Source organism: Necator americanus, chromosome II (assembly GCF_031761385.1).
Source record: "Necator americanus strain Aroian chromosome II, whole genome shotgun sequence".
Lineage (NCBI taxonomy): Eukaryota > Metazoa > Nematoda > Chromadorea > Rhabditida > Ancylostomatidae > Necator > Necator americanus.
In genome coordinates this window covers 33,385,372-33,404,162 of record NC_087372.1, presented here as the reverse complement: position 1 = coordinate 33,404,162, position 18,791 = coordinate 33,385,372, and the positions used below count along the sequence as shown (strand labels likewise).

At 38.8% G+C, this 18,791-nt stretch overlaps 3 protein-coding genes across 4 annotated transcripts; 1 reads left to right on the top strand and 2 right to left on the bottom strand.

The window, feature by feature from the left end:
• Window positions 1-4,348: 4,348 nt before the first annotated feature.
• RB195_020288 (uncharacterized protein) lies at window positions 4,349-12,930 on the bottom strand (the record flags this gene model as incomplete). 2 transcript variants are annotated; one of them, XM_064188524.1, is made up of 15 exons in its annotated part: window positions 4,349-4,516; window positions 5,478-5,612; window positions 5,675-5,751; window positions 5,809-5,905; window positions 5,958-6,092; window positions 6,408-6,491; window positions 6,679-6,768; window positions 7,054-7,197; window positions 7,385-7,501; window positions 7,847-8,022; window positions 9,650-9,731; window positions 9,791-9,906; window positions 10,168-10,278; window positions 11,007-11,102; window positions 12,876-12,930. In XM_064188524.1, 15 exons carry the CDS (start codon window positions 12,928-12,930, stop codon window positions 4,349-4,351), a joined length of 1,683 nt encoding a protein of 560 aa, XP_064044405.1. The 2 variants fall into 2 exon arrangements, with proteins under 2 accessions (XP_064044405.1, XP_064044406.1); XM_064188525.1 differs by lacking the exon at window positions 12,876-12,930 and having other exon boundaries at window positions 11,007-11,076.
• On the top strand, window positions 11,460-14,708 carry RB195_020287 (uncharacterized protein; the record flags this gene model as incomplete). The annotated part of the gene is made up of 3 exons (XM_064188523.1): window positions 11,460-11,577; window positions 12,098-12,238; window positions 14,644-14,708. The coding sequence occupies 3 exons, from the start codon at window positions 11,460-11,462 to the stop codon at window positions 14,706-14,708; spliced, it is 324 nt and encodes a 107-aa protein (XP_064044404.1).
• Window positions 14,709-15,060: 352 nt separating this feature from the next.
• On the bottom strand, window positions 15,061-18,436 carry RB195_020286 (uncharacterized protein; the record flags this gene model as incomplete). Its single annotated transcript, XM_064188522.1, has 3 exons — window positions 15,061-15,095; window positions 16,773-16,925; window positions 18,310-18,436. 3 exons carry the CDS (start codon window positions 18,434-18,436, stop codon window positions 15,061-15,063), a joined length of 315 nt encoding a protein of 104 aa, XP_064044403.1.
• Window positions 18,437-18,791: the final 355 nt, after the last annotated feature.

Below are 18,791 nucleotides of genomic sequence, written 5' to 3'. Positions count from 1 at the left end.
TTTTTAATTTTCAACTTTTTTGATCACACACGGTTGTTGCCGCCTCTCAATATCCTAAAATATTGTTATTATTATATATTGCTAGTTATGGAACTGATTTTTAATTTTTTTTTGATCACACACGGTTGTTGCCGCCTGTTACTTCCTCAAAATAATTAAGTAGACGTAACGTAAATTGCGCCGATTTCCTTGAGTCCCACTTGGCCACGTCAAAAGTTCGGCGAAAGTCAAGCGGCAGGTGTGTTTGATGTAAATGACCATTGTTGTTATGTGAGAATAGTGTCGAGTCATTAGTTGACCCATACTTGACTGGCGTAACTTGCCATACAAACAAGGGAAGTACGAGGTACATAACGTGACCCTTGAGAGAACTTCTCCAAAGCCCCATAGTAACGATGCGATGATGATGATGGCTGGGCAGCACGATCCATGGTATATAGTTGTTCTTCATTCCAGAAGAACGTTCTGGAACGTCATCAGTCATCTGCCAATGTCTGTCGCCTTATTACTTAGTGCTTCTCTTCAACGAAAAGGGCAATGAGCACGCCGTCAGCCATCTTCTTGTAACAATCTTGTAGCGCTCATAAAAGCTTATTTAGCTAATTAGTGATGAGCGGCCAATTAGTGCTTGCAATTATCGACCAATTATCTACCGTATACCTCCTTTTAGAGATAGAGCTGCTCAGCTTTTCAGATTCATAGAAGTTGTTTGTGCCAAGCGACATCCGCTTCGGAATGGGAGCGCGCATCGGGAGCGTCTAATGAGACTTTTTTCCCCGTTCAATTATATATCAAGGAAAGTGAATTTTACCACGACACTTTACGGAGAGCACATCCTCAGATGCCAATCATATAGCTTATTGTGCAAATTTTCGCACATCTGCCCGACATTTGACACCTGTAATTATCATGGTCCGTTCTCAAACACAATATGGCCGCCTTTTTCCCTATACAAAACAATGAGCTACGATTAGATTCATGATTGGAGTGTGGATCGGGTGGTGATGATGCTGATCAGGATGTGCCGACGAATTTAAAGTAGGATTTATTCAATGGCGACGATGACGATGCTTTTGTCGGTGTTAATTTCGACGTAATTACGGCCGACAACGGATTACACGACACACTTGAACTCGTACTCTATTAGCATACACCTGGTCGGGTCAACTTAAACCCCGATCCCCACTCCACCAGGGTGAACGGACGGACGGACATTCATAGGCGACTATACGCCCTCATCATCCGAGAGGTTTTTTTTTTGCCCTAACCTGGAAAAGATCAGTAATTAGTTCAGCGAAACTGGGAAACGAGAAAATTTTTGTGAAAAATTAACTGGATGCTCGTTCCTGTCAACAGGAATTCTCGAAAACTGATCGATCCCAGAAGAAAATAGTTAATGTGAAGTAAAGTAAATTAAAAAGTGAATAGAAAACCCAAGAATAAAGTTGTTTCTTCTTATAGTTGTGTTTTTGTCTTCATTTCAGGTAAATGAAGTTTAGGTAGGTAGATATGGATGTAAGTAGATCATTTATGCAATTGGAAGTGCTGTGCGTGAGAAACGAGATCATTACGGTAATGATCGTCACGCAACTGGTCTTAAGCTTATTGCCACGGCTTTATTTTTATCTTTGTGCCTACCTTAGTTATCGTAGTACTTAGCTTAGATAAATAATAATAATAATTTATATACTTAATTTATATTATTATACAAAGTCCATTTTATATAAATTTTATATGGAATTTATTTCACTTATAGATTATATAGATTCATCTTATTAGAGATGATAATAAGTTTTCGGAATGTTATTTAGAACTATTTTCTTTTACTATGTCAATCAATAAATCATCTATGATTTTCTTCAGAACCATTTAACTTCTTTAAAATGAAGAGAAATGGGATGGAAAGGTCGATGAAAGAGAAACAATTTTTTTTCACGCTATTTATTGAAAGTTTTAATGATGTAAAACTACAATAATTACATTAACATTCCAAATTCTTTGCTATTTTATATACACAATATGTATTTTATTACAATATAACGATTTTATTTAGGTGGTCAGTGAATGCGGAACACCAGCATAGACGAACATCGTTTTGGCTCAGCAAAAAGTAATTGCAACGAGAGCCAAACATTGGTGCTCATCCAGTTTTTTTGAAGAGTTAAAAATCTGAACTCTTTACCTCTTTACCATTTCTGATTCTTTGACTAGAAGTTACCAGACAAACTACGATAACTTCTATGTATGTCGATAAATTAGTTTTCTGGGACTTTTCATTGGAGGAAAATGAAAGAAATTTAATTTTCTTTCATTTTCCTCCAAGGAATCCATTCATTTCTGAATCTTCTCTTTGTGTTTGTAGGAGATTGTAAAGAACTTGAGTCGATTGAACTCGGTTAAATTTACATCTATGTATTAATAAGAAATAAAGACTAAAGTCACCGACCTATCATTTTGCTTACTTGGAATACGCCTACACGTTTAACTGCAATTCAGGATCGTAAAAATCTTTTATATTTCCTTTTGGTCCTGCAGAGTGACCAAAAAAAGCTACCCGATATCCAAAGTCAGTGTTTTCATCCTCCCAGATAAATATGGTACTACATTATCGACCTCGGAAGGATGAAAGGCCTGGTTTGCACTAGTGCGGCTTCGAACCATCGATCGCCATATAATCGCAGTCAAACCTTTTGCGAATTGCTCTATACTCGGCCCTGTGGCAAGTACATATTTGGAGCTCTCATGGATGGAAGAAGAAATTGTTCGGAACCCGCTCCAATTCCCCTAACAACTCTGAATGTATTGAGCAATTACAGGGGAATATGGTCGACATGTTACGGTAATATTATAACAACACCCTGATTGTGAATGACGCAACACTGTATGTGTGTGTGTGTGTGTCTATCGCGACACCAATTCGAAAGCAACTGGCGCTTATCCCTACGGTAAACATCGAACATTAATTAATAGCATACATCGGCACTCTTCTTTCTGGTGGATTATCATCACGCCGAACGGTGAACACCGTAATTGGATTAGTAGCTGAGCTGCAATGTCTGTCTGGGGTGTTCTGTCCGTCTGTTGCAGAGCAACGTTCCGGAAAAGGACGAATCCATGAGGGTAATTATAATTATATTATAATTATATTATTATTTTTTTATTATTTATTTTTATAATATTGCAATATTTTTCAAAGCAAGATTTACTTGTTTATTCGAATCTTCATTTTCATGCATCATTTTTTTTTATTTTTAGAAAAGTAGAAAAAATATAAATATTGTGATGACATTGTATTTTATGTTCCTCTTCCATTCGAATTGGGAGCAATTAACCCACTGTTACTAGTTAACCAATGGATATATGTACACAGTAGTTATATCTTTGATAACATCCTTTTATTTACTATGATAGGGTCAATCTATTGACTTGATCCGTAGTTTCCACAGTTAATTAACTTTAAAGTTTCAATTGTTTAATTTTCAGCAAACTTTGATTTTTCCAGATTTTTTTCTGTGACTTTTTCAATAATTTCACTAAATTTTACCTGAACGGGTTGAAAAATCAGAAAGCACAAAACTCGTTTCCGAAACCTTCCAATTATTACCTGTATTCTAACTGTTTGTCCACAAACAAAGCATTTTTGAAAACGAGAATACCGTGAGCTATTTGTTTACGAAAATACCGTAAACTATCTAAGAACTATCTATTTTTGTAGTTTTCTTATATTTATTTCTTTATTTTTATGTTATCGTTATTTTCTGGTTGTGACTTGCAAATGGAATCGACTAAATAAAATTCGTAAATATATGAAATCTTATTTTTTCTCCTCATGATATTAAACAAAAGGATAAAGTAAAAGGATAAAGTCACTGGCGTATCAATCCACTCGGGATGCGCCAACGCGTTTTACTGGAATTCATAATTGTTGAGGTTTTGGAACGCGTATTGGCCTTTACAATGACTTGCGGGGGCCAGCCGATGATCAAGTCAGTGTTTTTATCCTCCCAGACAAGTCTGGTACCAATTTATCGACCCCGGAGGGATGAAAGGCTTGGTTTGCACTGGGGCGGTTTCGAACCCTCGACCGTGTGGCTACAACGGACCTCTAACCGACTGCGCCACACCCGCCCCGTGATATTAAATAGTCACCTGTAAATTAAAATACCGATACCGCACCCATAAATTTGAGCCATTTATTCACAACAGAAACATAAATATGGTAATAATACAAAGAAACACTTCATCAGTGTGATAAAGCGAAAATGGAAAAAAAAACCTAGAGATCACGGAAGAAATGCAGCAGAATCACATTGCACATCTCAGGCGAAACACCTCAAGCCGCCCGCGCTCAACCTCCGATCGCCGTCGTTTGCTGACTTTGCACTCCGGCGGCGACAATTTTTGCCAGTTGATCCATGTTCGTGACGCCAATTCTGTTCATAATCGTGCCGATTGACGGGAATCCGATCGATGTGCCGGAATTCACACCAACCCCGACGAATGGGCTTGCCACTCCCTTCAAACAAACACAGATTACATTGACCAGCTTCACGACCACGTGACTCGGTGGTCAATGAGTCACTTTTTTTGGTAACGGAGGATCCATTCCAGTTTATGCCAGCAAATTGTTCTCAATGTTATCATTACAATTATAATATTTTCGTATGTTATGTTATTCTTTGTATGATCTCTATTCATGAAGACATCAAAACGAGACACCAACCTTTATGGTCGGTGAATTTTTCGATTCTACTTTTAGGAATGTTTGTTATCGATAATTTTTTAAATATAACATTAATATTTTGAGTGAACTTAAAATTCAAATTTTGAGAATAAATATTAAAATCTTCGAAGCAGATTAAATATCTAATATCCTAAAAGAGTCCGTTATTATGCAATATCGGGAGTGGGAAAAAATTATCCCTATTAATCTACATATTTTTAAAATAAACTAAATTTTTTTCTTGGTTGGAGGAGTAATTTTTGAACCATAATTGATGAAAATCAAAGAATTTTTCGGATAAACGTTCCCTTTTGCAATTCTGTTAGGACACTTATAGACTGAAAAAATACGCTGACAAAGGAGGTCAAGGAAAAAAAAACTCAAAATATTTCGAGGAAAGTTCTTCCCTCCTGCAACTGTGTGTGGGAAGCTGATAGCCGAGGGGGAAAAGTCGAAACAGACACCGAAAAGAAAAGGAGACTTTTGAAGTTGACCATAAAATTCAAACAAAAGTCAAATGATTCGAAAAATAGCGAATTTGAATACAAATCCAAACAGGGAAGTATTAGTTCAACGGAAAGTTCTTGGATAAAAAAAAACTAATTTAAAAGGAAAGATTTCAGCTCTGGTAAAAAAAAAAACTCGATAAAACTTTTCAGGAAAAATGCTATACAGAAAAGAGGCATTAGCTCTCCCAATTTGAGACCAATTTTGCAAAAGTCGGTTAAATTAAGCGCTAGATGGTTGTTCTCACCCTATTCCATGAAACACCTCCATTGTACCAATCGACACCCACACGATCCGCAACTCCAAAATAAGGTCCCACGTGATAACCGTTGGTAGCCTGGATGGGACGGCCAATTTCACCTTCTTTCAAGGGAACGACTACCTAAGGAAGCGATTAGTTGACGTTGAGTCTAGGTGAATACATCAGAGTATAAGATGATATACCTGGGTCCCACCTCCACCTTCAACGCCAGCGCTTTGAACGATTGGAATGCTCCATCCGGTTTTATAACCATAAGTTCCTAAAGTAACAGCTCCTCCACGGTTTCTCATGGGAAAATACAACAAAATCAACTCACCCTCGTACCAATTCGCTCCATACTCCCCAGTCTGTGACCAAAAGTCCCGAACACCAACGTTATCGGAGTAACCACCTCCCCACGTACCAAAATCCACCTGCGTTCATTTTTTCTTGCTATTGTAGAAAATTCCCGTGGAATTTTCTTACCTTCCCGTGATGACCATTCCCTACTGAACCTTCTTCGTTAATTGGATAGTACGGTATTCCATTCACGTCCCAGTTGTAATATGTGAGCCCAACTCCGGATGAAAATGAGTTCGCTATTGCTCCAAGTGGACGTTCCTGGGAAACCATCTTCGTAAAACTACTGAATAATCGGTAAAATAAAATGAAAATTGTGACGAATCAAATGAAAATGTAGAATAAAAATAAAATTAAAGTGAAATGACTTAGGCAGGAGGCAGTTAATCTTGATTCAAATATAAGCCTGAGGGTTAGCCCGGATTTTTTTGTACAAGTTTGTAAGCAAAAATCGTTTTGGTCTCAATTTTTTTTCAGGAACATTTCTTCATTCGCTTTTTGCTGATCCTCGTGCTCCTTGCAGTACATACGACCTTTTTTTCAAGTCAACATGGGATTTCCCGGAAAAGTTCTCACCTTAGCTTGAAACTCAGCACAATCCGCATTGTAGCCGCGACATTTGTCCAGAAATTGTGGATCGACTTTCGATACGTAGCAATGCTAAATCGAGACGATTTTGAGCGGTAGATTATTATGAGTTCATTTGGGTTTTCGGAGAACTTTATTTTAAAAAAAAAGTGAATAACAGAAGCTGGAAAAGATCAACCAACTCAAATCTCGTTACTGATTTTTGAATTTTTGAAGACGAGATCATTTTTCTTTGCATACGACATGAGAAAAATTGTACCTTTGCCGCTACTGGTGCGAACTTAGCACACAACGCATAGATTTCCTTCTTTGAGATTCCAATCTGGGAGATTGGTACACGGCCTGTTTCCTGGAGAAAAAAAAACAAGTTCAGATTTTTTGGGATAAGCCATGTGGCATCGTTTTGGTTTTTTCACCACCTAGCAACAACGCATACGAAGTGATAATTTTGACTGAAATTGTATCAGAGAAAAATCCTTTACATATCTCTGGATAACCCTCGAAACCATATCTAAATATTGTTATCAAGGTAGGTAATTCTTCAAATTTTCTTATTTTTCCTAGAAGATTAAAAAAGGGGAAGAAAGAGGAAAAAACATTTTAAAAAAAAAACACGGAAAAACGAAATTTTCACCGCTGCAACGGTCTGCAATGCACCAGCCGCATCTTCTCTTACGCCAGTATCCACAAGCTTTTCGTTTGCCTTCTGTTTTATGAAACCCTCTTCCGTAGCTTCATTGGAGGTAAAAGACTCATGTCCTGGCAGAAGATCTTCATCCTGAAACACTGATTGTGCGTTTTTGAAGAAGAAGTTGGGGAAAAATAATAAAAGCAACTCTTTTAATTATTATAGAAATATCGAACACCAACAGTTCGTAGTTTTTATAGTTGTTTAATTAGCTTGAAAAATGCTTGAATAATCAGAGGTAAAAGGAAACGAAATTGAACTAAGGCACTGTACTCACCTCAGTAGCTGTTTTAACCGCATGCACACGCGCCCGACCTGGATATCCTGGACGTGATTTGATTTTATCGAAAGGATTGTCAGCGTCCACATTTTCTTCGGTTTTTGTTTCAGTGATCTGCAACTGACGTTAGTGGAAAGCCCGAAATTCAGTCTAGGCCAAAACCTGCGTGTCTGCACTAAGCGAATCTACCGTACATAGGTGTCCGCGCAGACTGCGGGATACCCTCGCAACTTTGTCCTCTGACTTGAAGCACTCTAGCTACAACAGTAATCGTGCGAGTACAAAAGCAATTTTACACGTAAAGAAAGAAATCTTGAAAGAAATACTCATAGGTTTGAATGTGCAAAAGATTGTAGGCAGTTGTTTATGCATTACTGTACCACAAATAGAAATTTCCAACTATCGATTGTAACCGATCAAATCAATTGAACGTCGTGAAGTGTGTATAATATTTAATACCTCGTTAAATGGTGTCTTCGGAGCTGGTGGGTTCGATTTCAGCAATTTTTCCGTCTCTTCGACATATGACTTTGGTTTCGGGTAGTACAAATCAACGAGTTTTGGATCCACCGCAGTGTGCACATTTTCCCGTGTATCGTCGGTTTTGAGAGGAGGTAGCTGTAGGAAGGGGAACACTGAAAACTGCTTTTACTAATAATTTATTGTCTATTTGTAATCTTGTATGAATCTGCTGTGTTTCATGTTGGTCTAAGCATTGTGGATTGTATGTGAGTACTTCGATATATGATCTTCGCATCCAATATTCGGGGTTTCAAAGAGCAGAAAAAAAATGAATATTGAATTCCAAGTCCGAGAAATTAAGCCTTTTGATGAGAAAACTTTAAAATTCTGCTGGGGTTGAGGGGTTTGATCCCCACGTGAAGACCAACAGATGAACATTTTGTCACTTGACTTTCCCCACTAAGCACAAGGTGGTGAACTTCTATCTGTAGGACACAAGTACAATTAGATGGTTAAAAGTATAAATGGGCAATCACTCGTAGCCCCGCTCACTTGAGTACTTCTTCGTGCGCCTTATCTGATGCAGCACTCCTGGTACGAACGGTTTCACCGCCCTGTGTTTTGAGCAGCTCCTGCATCAGTCGCTCTGGCGCCACTCAATCGGTTAGACCCCAAAGAATCTCTGAGACATGGCGATGATCCGACGCCAACTACAGGTTCGACCACAACAGTCCCCACTTCAAGTGACGCCAGGAAAATGAAAAACCATTTCGAGGGAGCACCTTCTCGATCGCAAGACATCAACCCACGAATCTGGAGTGGGACGGATTTCCGCTGGAGTATTCGTATACGGGATCGTAGATTATTGAGAGAAGAGTGATTTCGTCCATTTCTTCCTAATTGCCGTAAAAAACGGCCCGGAAGATGCGGCGCCGCACGAGGCTGGCGCGCTCCACTCGAACTCCCTGTAGAAATAGTGCACCAGAACGCCTGAAGCCGTACCTTCCGGACCGTTTTTTACGGCAATAAGGAAGGGACGGGTGTAGTGTAGCGGTTACAGGTTCCGTTTCCTGCACGATCGATCGGAGGTTCGAATGCGCCCTAGTGCTCACCAAGCCTTTCATCCCTCTGGAGTCGATAAATTGGTACCAGACTTGTCTGGAAGGATAAAAACACTGACTTGACAATATCGGCTGGCCATCGCAAGTCATTGTATAGGCCAGTTACATGTTCCTGAACCTCAAACGATTCTGAATTGAAGCGAACGTGGGGGTGCATCCCAAGCGGATTGATTAACGCCATTCCGTCCATTTCTTCTTTAAAAGACAAAGGATAAAGTTTCTGGCGTTAATCAATCCGTTTGGGATGCGCCCCCACGTTCACTTCAATTCAGAATCGTTTGAGGGTTACGAACGTGTATCTGGCGTATACAATGACTTGCGGTGGCTAGCCGATGTGTCAAATCAGTGTTTTTATCCTCCCAGACAAGTCTGGTACCAATTTATCGACCCCGGAGGGATGAAAGGCTTGGTGAGCATTAGGGCGGATTCGAACCTCCGATCGATCGTGCAGGAAGCGGAACCTCTAACCGCTACATTACACCCGCCCTTGATAAACGGTGTACATAGATAAATGTGTACGTATATGGTTACTTATGTTTGCTCCACGCCGCGACCACCATGACCTCCACGCGTCCGCGGCAACTCGCACGCCCTAGAGTAGCCGTCCGGGTAAGCGTATAATGTCGCTTATGCTACAGAACAAAACATAATTTGAATTCACTATGAACCGTTTACTCACGTGCTTTTGAGAAGTCCAGGAGTCCAGTTCCTTGTTCTTTCTCTTGTCCAACTTCTAAGGTACCGATTCCACCGAGAGACATCTGAATGCTACTCCTCCACCTTTTTCTGGAAACTGGAGCGGTAGCAAGGAAATTCTGACCTTGCTCGTAGATCCGCTTGTTCTTCCGGCCGTTGTTTCTCGGTCCATATAGCCAAGATTTGGTTTATCTGCTATGCTGAACGTGCCTCCATTTGGTATTTCTTCATTCGTTCCAGCTGAAAGAAAATAAAAAGTAATGTTTGCTGTAAAACGTTCGGGCGAAAAGTTCTAGTGAGTGCTTTGTTGGTTTTGTTTTTGTTTATAGCGCATGTTTTCAAATAAATGAATAATTAAACGGACGAATAGTAATAAATTCTGATAAGTAGATTTCACAGAACTCTTAACTGTGAGCAAAAAAAAATTGAGAAAAAAAAACAGAAAAAAGTTTTGCAGAGTTGGAATGACCCTCTGGAAATGGTATAAAAAGAAACATATACCTGGTGTAAATTTAGCAATAGTACTTTTCACATCACCAATTCCAAATGTGCCCAATCCAGGCACAACCATCTTTGCATCGTCGCCATCTCGTTTCCCAACGGCTAACGGACCTATAACAATAAAAATTCTTGTTTCTTACATTTAATAGGTTTATCCCCGTTTCGAGAAGTGTTCCGTTCTTCAAGCATACAGAACTGATATCGCCCATGTTCGACTGTCTTTGAATCTTGGCATGTCGAAACGTAGTTTTTAATTGATTTTCTTGAGATGTAGCAAAGATTGGTATTGATTTTCTTTGTTAGACAACAGCTAAGTTATTAGTATATTATCCTACGAGTTCGAGATCACAACACGCAGAACACTAGAGGCATTTGGATCACCGCCAAAGGTCCAAGAATGAGCAAAAAGGATGAGTGCATTGTTACCACAAATGAGCTATCCCCGTACCAAGCGGGTTTCGATCTGCGGAGCGGGCCGTGAGATCCCCATACAAAACCCTTGTGACTCATAGTTGTGTTGTTTGTTAGTTTTGTTACGGTACGTGGTGGTCTGTTGCGTTACCAAGTCCAGCTAATGAGGTAAGCACTAGCCAATGTGTTGCTGTTTGAGTTCGCCTACCGTTCCGATGCTTTCTGTAGGGTGATGAGGCACTTGAGAGGATAAATCACTAGTTGCTTTGATTTTTCCAAGCTCTGACGAATGCGACAACGCCGAAACGTTAGCTGTTGTTCAATAAAGAAGATCAATATCAATCTTGGCTACAGCTCAAGAAAATCAATTTAAAAAACTGATATCTTTGAAAACGATATGGAATTGCGGAAAAGAAAAAAACAACAACCTATGGCTCGAAGAATTGCTGGCGGCCGTCTTCGTATATCTCGTGCTTCGGTGCGAAGGCTACGAGCCATGGGTGCAGCGTCTCGACGAAACCTGCCTTAAAACATGAACATATTTTTTTTGAAGGATAAAGTGCACGGCGACGACCAGTCCCTATGAAGAAACTCTTACGTATTCGAATTCAATTCAGAACTAGTGGTTTACGAACGTATGTGAAGCCCTACAATGAATTGCAAGGGTAGTAGATCCATCAAATCGGTATTTTCATCGTATCAGACAAACTTGGCACCAATTCAGCGACTACAATCCTGGCCTTTACCGACTGCACTACATCCGCTCCTATTAGGGGAGTAGAACGAAAACATTTCATCATTGTGATGATGAGAAAGAAATTCTAGGAAACGATCAATCTGTGCTTGGGCAAGTCTGTGATATGATCAATTTGATGTGGTGAATGCGTTCGACTTGGAAATCATTTGAGGATTATGAACGCGCATTTGACCTACACAATAACCAGTGCGGATCGGAGGATGTATCGATTCAGTGTTCTTATATCCTCATAGGCTGCGCTGGTACTAATTAATAGAAGAATACCTCGCAAAGAAGAATACTTTGATGTACCTTGTTCGATTTTGAACAAGTGATACAATAGGTAGGTCAATAGGTAACCATAGGTGTAGGTCAGTTGGTAAGCGGTTCAGCCGCAGCCGAATCTCTTACCGCCCGACCAGCACCCATTCCTAGGTTGTGTCTAACTCTTTCTAAATTTTTTCTTTCAAATTCCCAACCCCACCATATCTTCTCTGACAAACTCCGTGATATTTGATAGGAGTTTGTCGTTTCAATTTCTTATTTTATTTGTTATATCAAACAAAACGAAAAGTGTTCTCATCCACTTACCTTGTAACCTTACAAAATCTCATTCTTTGTAAAATTTTATGATAAAGTTCGACGTTAAGTTTTGTAAATTTTGGAAAAGAAATTCCCTTCCACTATTGTAATTCGCTTAGATTTTAATGAGAAAGGTAATGAGATACTGAAAGGAAGCTATCAAGGTCCCATTAACGCAACTTTAGATATGGACCATTACAGGTGACAGTTCCCTTTTCATTAGACATTTTCTCGCTAACGAAACGCGTATCTCGCTTTCCTATCCGTTAGCGGAGAAACGAGTGTCACATTGCGTTTTGCGGATCGTTCTGGGAGAATCTTTCAAGATCCCCGAAGGAAGAGGTATTTTTCTTGCGATTATGTTACGTCTGCTCAGCCTGCGTTATTTTTTTTTCTGGACTGCTAATCCATATTTTATTTCCATGACTTTTGCGTCAGATAGTCGTCAATAATCTAGTAAAAATGTCAAATAAATATAAATCTATATAATAATAATAATTCAATCTAGCTATAATTACAATATAATACAAGTGAATGTAAAAAGTGGAAAAAAAACTTTTTTTTTTATTCGTAGCACTTGTAAAAGAAGAGTTACTAAAAGTACTAAAAGTACTAAAAAAGTACTAAAAAATTAAAAAAGTATAAATAGTAAATATTTTTCATTCACTTTGTATGCTGTTTTTCAGTCGTTTCCCTCTTTTTAGCCTTAAGGTTTTGTTTCTTTCAGAGGGTGAAGGGCGCTAGGGGAACCTTTGTGTCGCAAAATTAGTTTTAGTATTTAAAGGGTTTACAGAAGACTTAGAAACCAAAGCTGATTCTATATTACTTCTGTAAGTCCTTTAGAATTTATGGTGATTCATGATTTTTTCACGTGAAATACAGTGATCAATTGGAAGTAATCTAGTTAAACTAACTAACTAACCAACCAATTAACTTTAACTAAGCAATTTAAACTATACTTTGAGATACTTGAACCTACCGTAAAACGCTTCAGTCGAGTAGACAAGCAGTAGTAATGGAATAAGGTGACGCATAACGGCTAAAAACGAGACAACCCCGTCGGCGAGTGATCGAGAAGTGAAACAGGTGCACAGTGCGGATATCGGCCGCTAAGCTTGAATCCCAAAACAAGATCATCCGAAACACTATCCAGACGCGCCCCCACGCCCAGGTTTTCATCACACGTGAAACTTTGAACGCATGAGCTTATCGATCACATTTTTTAGTTATTTTAAGAGTTCACAGAAATTCTGCCAAGAAACTCTTTAAAAAATCCTACTGTAGAAAAATAAAGGATAAAGGATAAAGTGTCTGGCGTTAGTCAATCCGCTTGGGATGCGCCACCACGTTCACTTCAATTCAGAATCGTTTGAGGTTCACGAATGTGTAACTGGGTGGCCCACACAATGACTTGCGGTGGCTAGCCGATGTGTAAGGTCAGTGTTTTTTATCCTCCCAGACAAGTCTGGTACCAATTTATCGGCCCCGGAGGGATGAAAGGCTTGGTGAGCACTAGGGCGGATTCGAACCTCCGATTTATCGTGTAGAGAGCGGAACCTCTAACCGACTGCGCTACACAATGTAACTGTAGAAAAATAAAATGGTGAATGCTGTAGCATTTATCGACTGCTCTTCATCGATTCGAACCTATCAATAGCCGATGATATCGTGTACCATACATTCCCAGAATTGGTAATCTATTCCCCTAGTGGTATTCGAAACTTCAGTAGAACTTCGGGAGTATTTTTCTACTTTCTCCTTAATCTAGGCTAATCTACTTAGATATCCTTAACATTTGTGAATTCCACTCTATTACCATGCATAATAATATCGAAACACTTTTTAAAGGGTGAGTTCTTTCCTTAATGAGTGAAACTATTTTGAGAGCTTCAGATTTCTTAAAGTCTGCACCTTTTCAAAAGATAGCGTCACTATTTTACCGCGTATAGTCCTTGTCGCGTGCTTCCCGAATTCCGCTTTGTAAATTCCTGCGCATTTTGTTGCAGGTGCTCCATATTGATTAGATTATGATCACGGTGATTATCAAATCCAATCAATACAAATCGGTTCTATTTCTACAAAACATACCCCTTCATAATCTCTAAAGGTCAACCATAGATGATAATTTCTAGGATGCTTTCGAAAATAGACGGATCTATGGCTATGGTTGAATGGCATGCTGTATGCGTTCCTCCACAATCGTGAGAAAATTGAAAGAAAAAAGATGTTCTCCTGTCCTGTTCCTATCGTTTTAAAATAAAAGTTCAAATCACATTCAAAGGTAGATTGAAAGAAAATTGATTGGAAAAATCACTGATTCTATTTAACAAGCATTGTTTAGATTTTTATAATCTTAATAGTTTTTCATCTGCAAGAATGTGTAGTATCGGCACGTTTTTCCCATTTATCCCATTAATTTATTATTATAATGTTATAGCACATGTCGACACAATAGTTTTTTTATTTATTATTTTTAGCGACCTTATTAAAATTGCCATGAAAAGACGCTGATTGCCATAAAATTCGCATTTACTTCCTTATTTTATGCGTCCGACGCAGCGGCAAAACTATCAAGGTCGCATTATGTCCCATGTCAGGTGAAGTACGTAATTTTCACAAAGTTGAACGTGAATTAAAACCGACGACTTACCTCAGAACACCTTTTTGAGCAGAAGTGCTGCCTTTAAAGCGTGAATCTCTTTTTTTATAAGTATTCAAATTTTTTAATTAATTTACTTTTTTTCCAGCTTTTGAAAGGCTACACGTCACCATTTTATATCCGATCAATGGCGTCGGTGATCTGCTGATTTGATCTCGGATCAATCGTAACATCTCCGGAGCATCTCCGGGCAAACTTTCAATGTCCAATTTAGCCAAAGGAATCAATTTCTTCTTCTCTTTCTCCTGTAAGAACGAGTGAATACTAGTCATCTATTGATATATTTATTTGTTTATTTATTTACATCGTTATTTGGACAACAACTAGAATCATCACTAAAATATTGTCAACAGAAGAAAAGCATCTGGAACAATTCCATATTTGGCAAGATCGTTCACACAACTTAATAGGTTTCGCTAAAATTCATAGATGACAACGGAACGTGGAGAATATCGCTTGGCAACATTTTTTCATATAAGGAGAGGCAGTTTTTGGCTTGATCCTCTTACGAAAAATCGTAGCTTTGATGTCCTTTTCGCTCTGAAAAGAAGTGTTATTTAATTGATTTCTCTCTCGTTTATGTAAACTCCTTTAAAAATTTCGACTCAGTTCACCACTGAGTGTGTGCGGCTCAACTTTTTCTTAATACTGATTAAGACGGAAAAAAATCCTTGATTTTTCTTCCCAGTACTGTTTTCAAGGGGAAAAAAGTTCTTGGAAGAAAAATTCGATTCTCTTCGTGTCCCACGCGGAAGTAGAAACCATTGGGCGACTCTGCCACACGATAGGAGCAAGTGGAAGGATTACAGGCGCCAGCTCGACCAGTTCGAAGAAGAACGGGAGTTAAGGTAATCAAGATAAAATACTGTTTTGTGGAAAATTTCTTTAGTAGATGACTTTTGTTTTCATATCTCTTCTCCCGTCTAAAAACTTATTTCACTTCTTTGCTCCCTTCATATTGTCAGAACCTTTGTTCGTCCGCTTCTGAAACCTCCGTATGAGCTGCGTTGAACTTTAGAAACAATATCGAACCCTTCTTCTCTGGAAGCTCCTACAGTATGACTTAACGGATGTGCCCGTTACGTTCCATGTGCTTTTTTTCTTTTCTTTTCCCTAACAACCATAAAATTGGTCAGCAAACGCTAGTGCATTGCGACCGAACAACTTTGAATTGTGCAATCTTTCGTGATTTGTAACGTACAAAGCGATGACTGCTTGATTGATTGACGATTGATTTTTTAATGATTGCGTTCGCGTTATTGCGATACCCTGAGAGGCCGGGAGTGTAAGTCACGAGAAGTGACAACATCGGCACCTTTACTCGCTGACAGACGCGGCGCGTCGCCCGCGCTCACAGACCCGGCATGTTACCAGGTGTCTCGTGGGGAAATTCGTTCGGCAAGGTCGCCTCCTACAGGATAATTAGAAGGTGGTGAGCACAGTCTCGCTCATACTCGTAATCTTCACTTCTAACCATACCTTCTCGTGTAGAGATTCCAACACTGTCAATTTTGCGATATACTGCATTTAAGCGAATATTTTGTGAAGAAGCACGCAAAGAATCAAAAGAAAAGAAATATTTTTTGACCGGTATTAGTTGAAATGTTCTTTTGGCGTAAAAACTTGACATTCTTCCATAAATCCAATTGGATCATGGATGCGAAGTTACTCAGTCCAAAATCGCACGGAACTAATCCTTGCTAGTCGTATTCTTCTCTTCCGTCTCTTTTTATCTTTTCACAACCTAGTTACTGCACTTTTTTAACGTCTCCACCTTCTATATTTTCTACAGCCTCTTTGTGTAGTTGAAATGTTCTTTTGGCGATCTATTTGACTGTAAAGAAAAATCAATAAATAGGAAACAGGATGAAGATCACAATTTTTGATCTGCTGGATGACTGCTTCTATTTTGCTTCAAACGACCGCACGAACACGTTCGCCATGCGGAGCGGCTTTCATTGTGCCTCAGGCGCATAGTGCAGAAAACTTTGTAAAAGTGGAAAACTATCGATTCCAGAAAACGTGCACCGATTCATATCATTTTCGAGGGATTCCCAGTAATTTTTTTGTAGGCAACTATGAGAAAACGGAACTTTTGTAATTCCTGAAAATTCCGAGGAATATAAAGAGTGTAGAGCTATCGAATCTGATACTACTATTCTGTAAAACGTCAGTTTTTTCAACAAAATGAAAAAAAAATTCAAAGAGAAAACTTACTTATTCGGCAGATCCAACGCACAAAACATGTGACCAAAGCGATTAGAAACGCAAGAAGAATAATAGCTGTACCAATAACGATATGTAATTGTAAGCGCATACAACAGAACATATTCTCATCACCGCAGCATACGCTGTATGTGAAGAAATTAGCTGAAAAAAAAGGATTTTTCACTCTACTAGGACGTGATCCAACAAAGACATTCAGAAAATCTTTTTTTCCCCCTAGTTCACAGATATTCATTTTCGTGTCAGTAAGATCTGCAAAAATTTTCGCTCTTTTCTTCCCAGTATTTTAGAAGGAAATTCCACAAATGTTTTCTTCTCATCTCATTTCACAAAAATGTATGGAGATCGTGATCGAAATTATCATTTTTCCTGAAGTTAAAGGCATCACCCCACGAATCTGGGGTGGTGCGGATTTCCGGTGGAGTATTCGTATACGGGATCGTAGATTATGGAGGGAAGGGTGATTCCCTTCATTTCTTCCTAATTCCCGTAAAAAAAGGCCCGGAAGATACGGTTTCGAGCGTTTCAGCGCGCTATTTTCTACAAGGAGTTCGATTGGAGCGCGCCAGCAGTGTGCACACGTCGCATCTTCCGGGCCGTTTTTTACGGCAATTAGGAAGATAGTGGACGGAATTACCCTTTTCTCCATAATCTACGATCCCGTATACGAATACTTCACCTGAAATCCGTACCACCTCAGATTCATGGGGTGATGCCTTTAAACGTGATCACATTCTAGAATCAATTGTTTATCATTATCTATTTTTATTTATTTTCATGTTCTATTTATGACAGAAAACAAGAGGTCCGTTCTTTTTCTGCTACATAGAATAAATGATCGAATCCGTGAAAAAAAAGAAGAAAAAGTAGAGAACCCCGTGATTTCGGGAAGAATAACCACATTAACACTGTTACTAGTTAGCTTAGTTAAAGAGTTGTTTAGAGAGGTTAGTGATGATTGTAGTAGAGGCGCTTTCTTATCCATTAAGTGTCAGGTTGTACCATGAATTTTTTTCCTTCCTTTCTAATTTCCCTTTTTTTATTTCACAACAAAGATATCTTAATCATCAGTTTAGTCAAACGAAATATTCCTCATCGATCGATCTGATATATTATTGACTTTTTTAGCCTAGGATTCAGGTTGTTGTGAATTGAAGTGTTGACGACTGTGGACAGAAAATTCTAGGGCAATTTATATTTTCATTAAGTGTTACATCTCTAAAAAAAGCAAAAAATAATGTAAAAGAAGTTTTGAAATCAAAGTTTAAGTTTTGTCAATTTCGATAATTTTCCCACCAACCTACCGGAAGATCAAATTAATGTATTTTTTCCTCTCTCTCTCTCTCTCTCTCTCTCTCCCTCTTTCTTTCTTTTCAATAAAAACTCTAATCACCTGAGAAGGATGTCCAAATATACTAATTTTTTTTGCAGATTCGTTCGTTTTGAAGACAGGCCAACAAAAAAACGAATAAAAAATCGAAATAAAAGTGAAAAAGTGCGATAAAAAAAAGAAGAACGAGGAACGTACGAGCATCACAACTGCTAGTAGCCTGTTCTGGTCGTGGGCAATGGACTCGACGATCATCTTCCGTTCCATTCGAGAATGCTATTATTGAGGAAGGGATTTGTAGAAAAGCCAGTAATATGGGTAACATCCTAGAAAAAAAGAGATGATCCAAGAAAAATTTGGACAATTAATGATCGGAAACAATTCACGTGAACACGAGCAACAAGAGGAGATTCGACAAAGAACCGAGCGCATAAACGGTGAAATAGGCGTTGCAATGATGATGATGTCCTAAGTTTACACTATTCCAGAAAGTTATCGGAGCGTTCTGTGCAACCGGACAGCATCAAATTCATTATTGCCAAAAAACAGTAGGTTATGTCTTCGGTAACGTGCATTCAAAAATTCACCCCGTTCCCCAAAAATTCCCCCGTGTGCTGAAAAAAAAACACGTTCCAACACTAACGAAACAAGTTCGAGAATGGGCTATTAAATAAATGTAT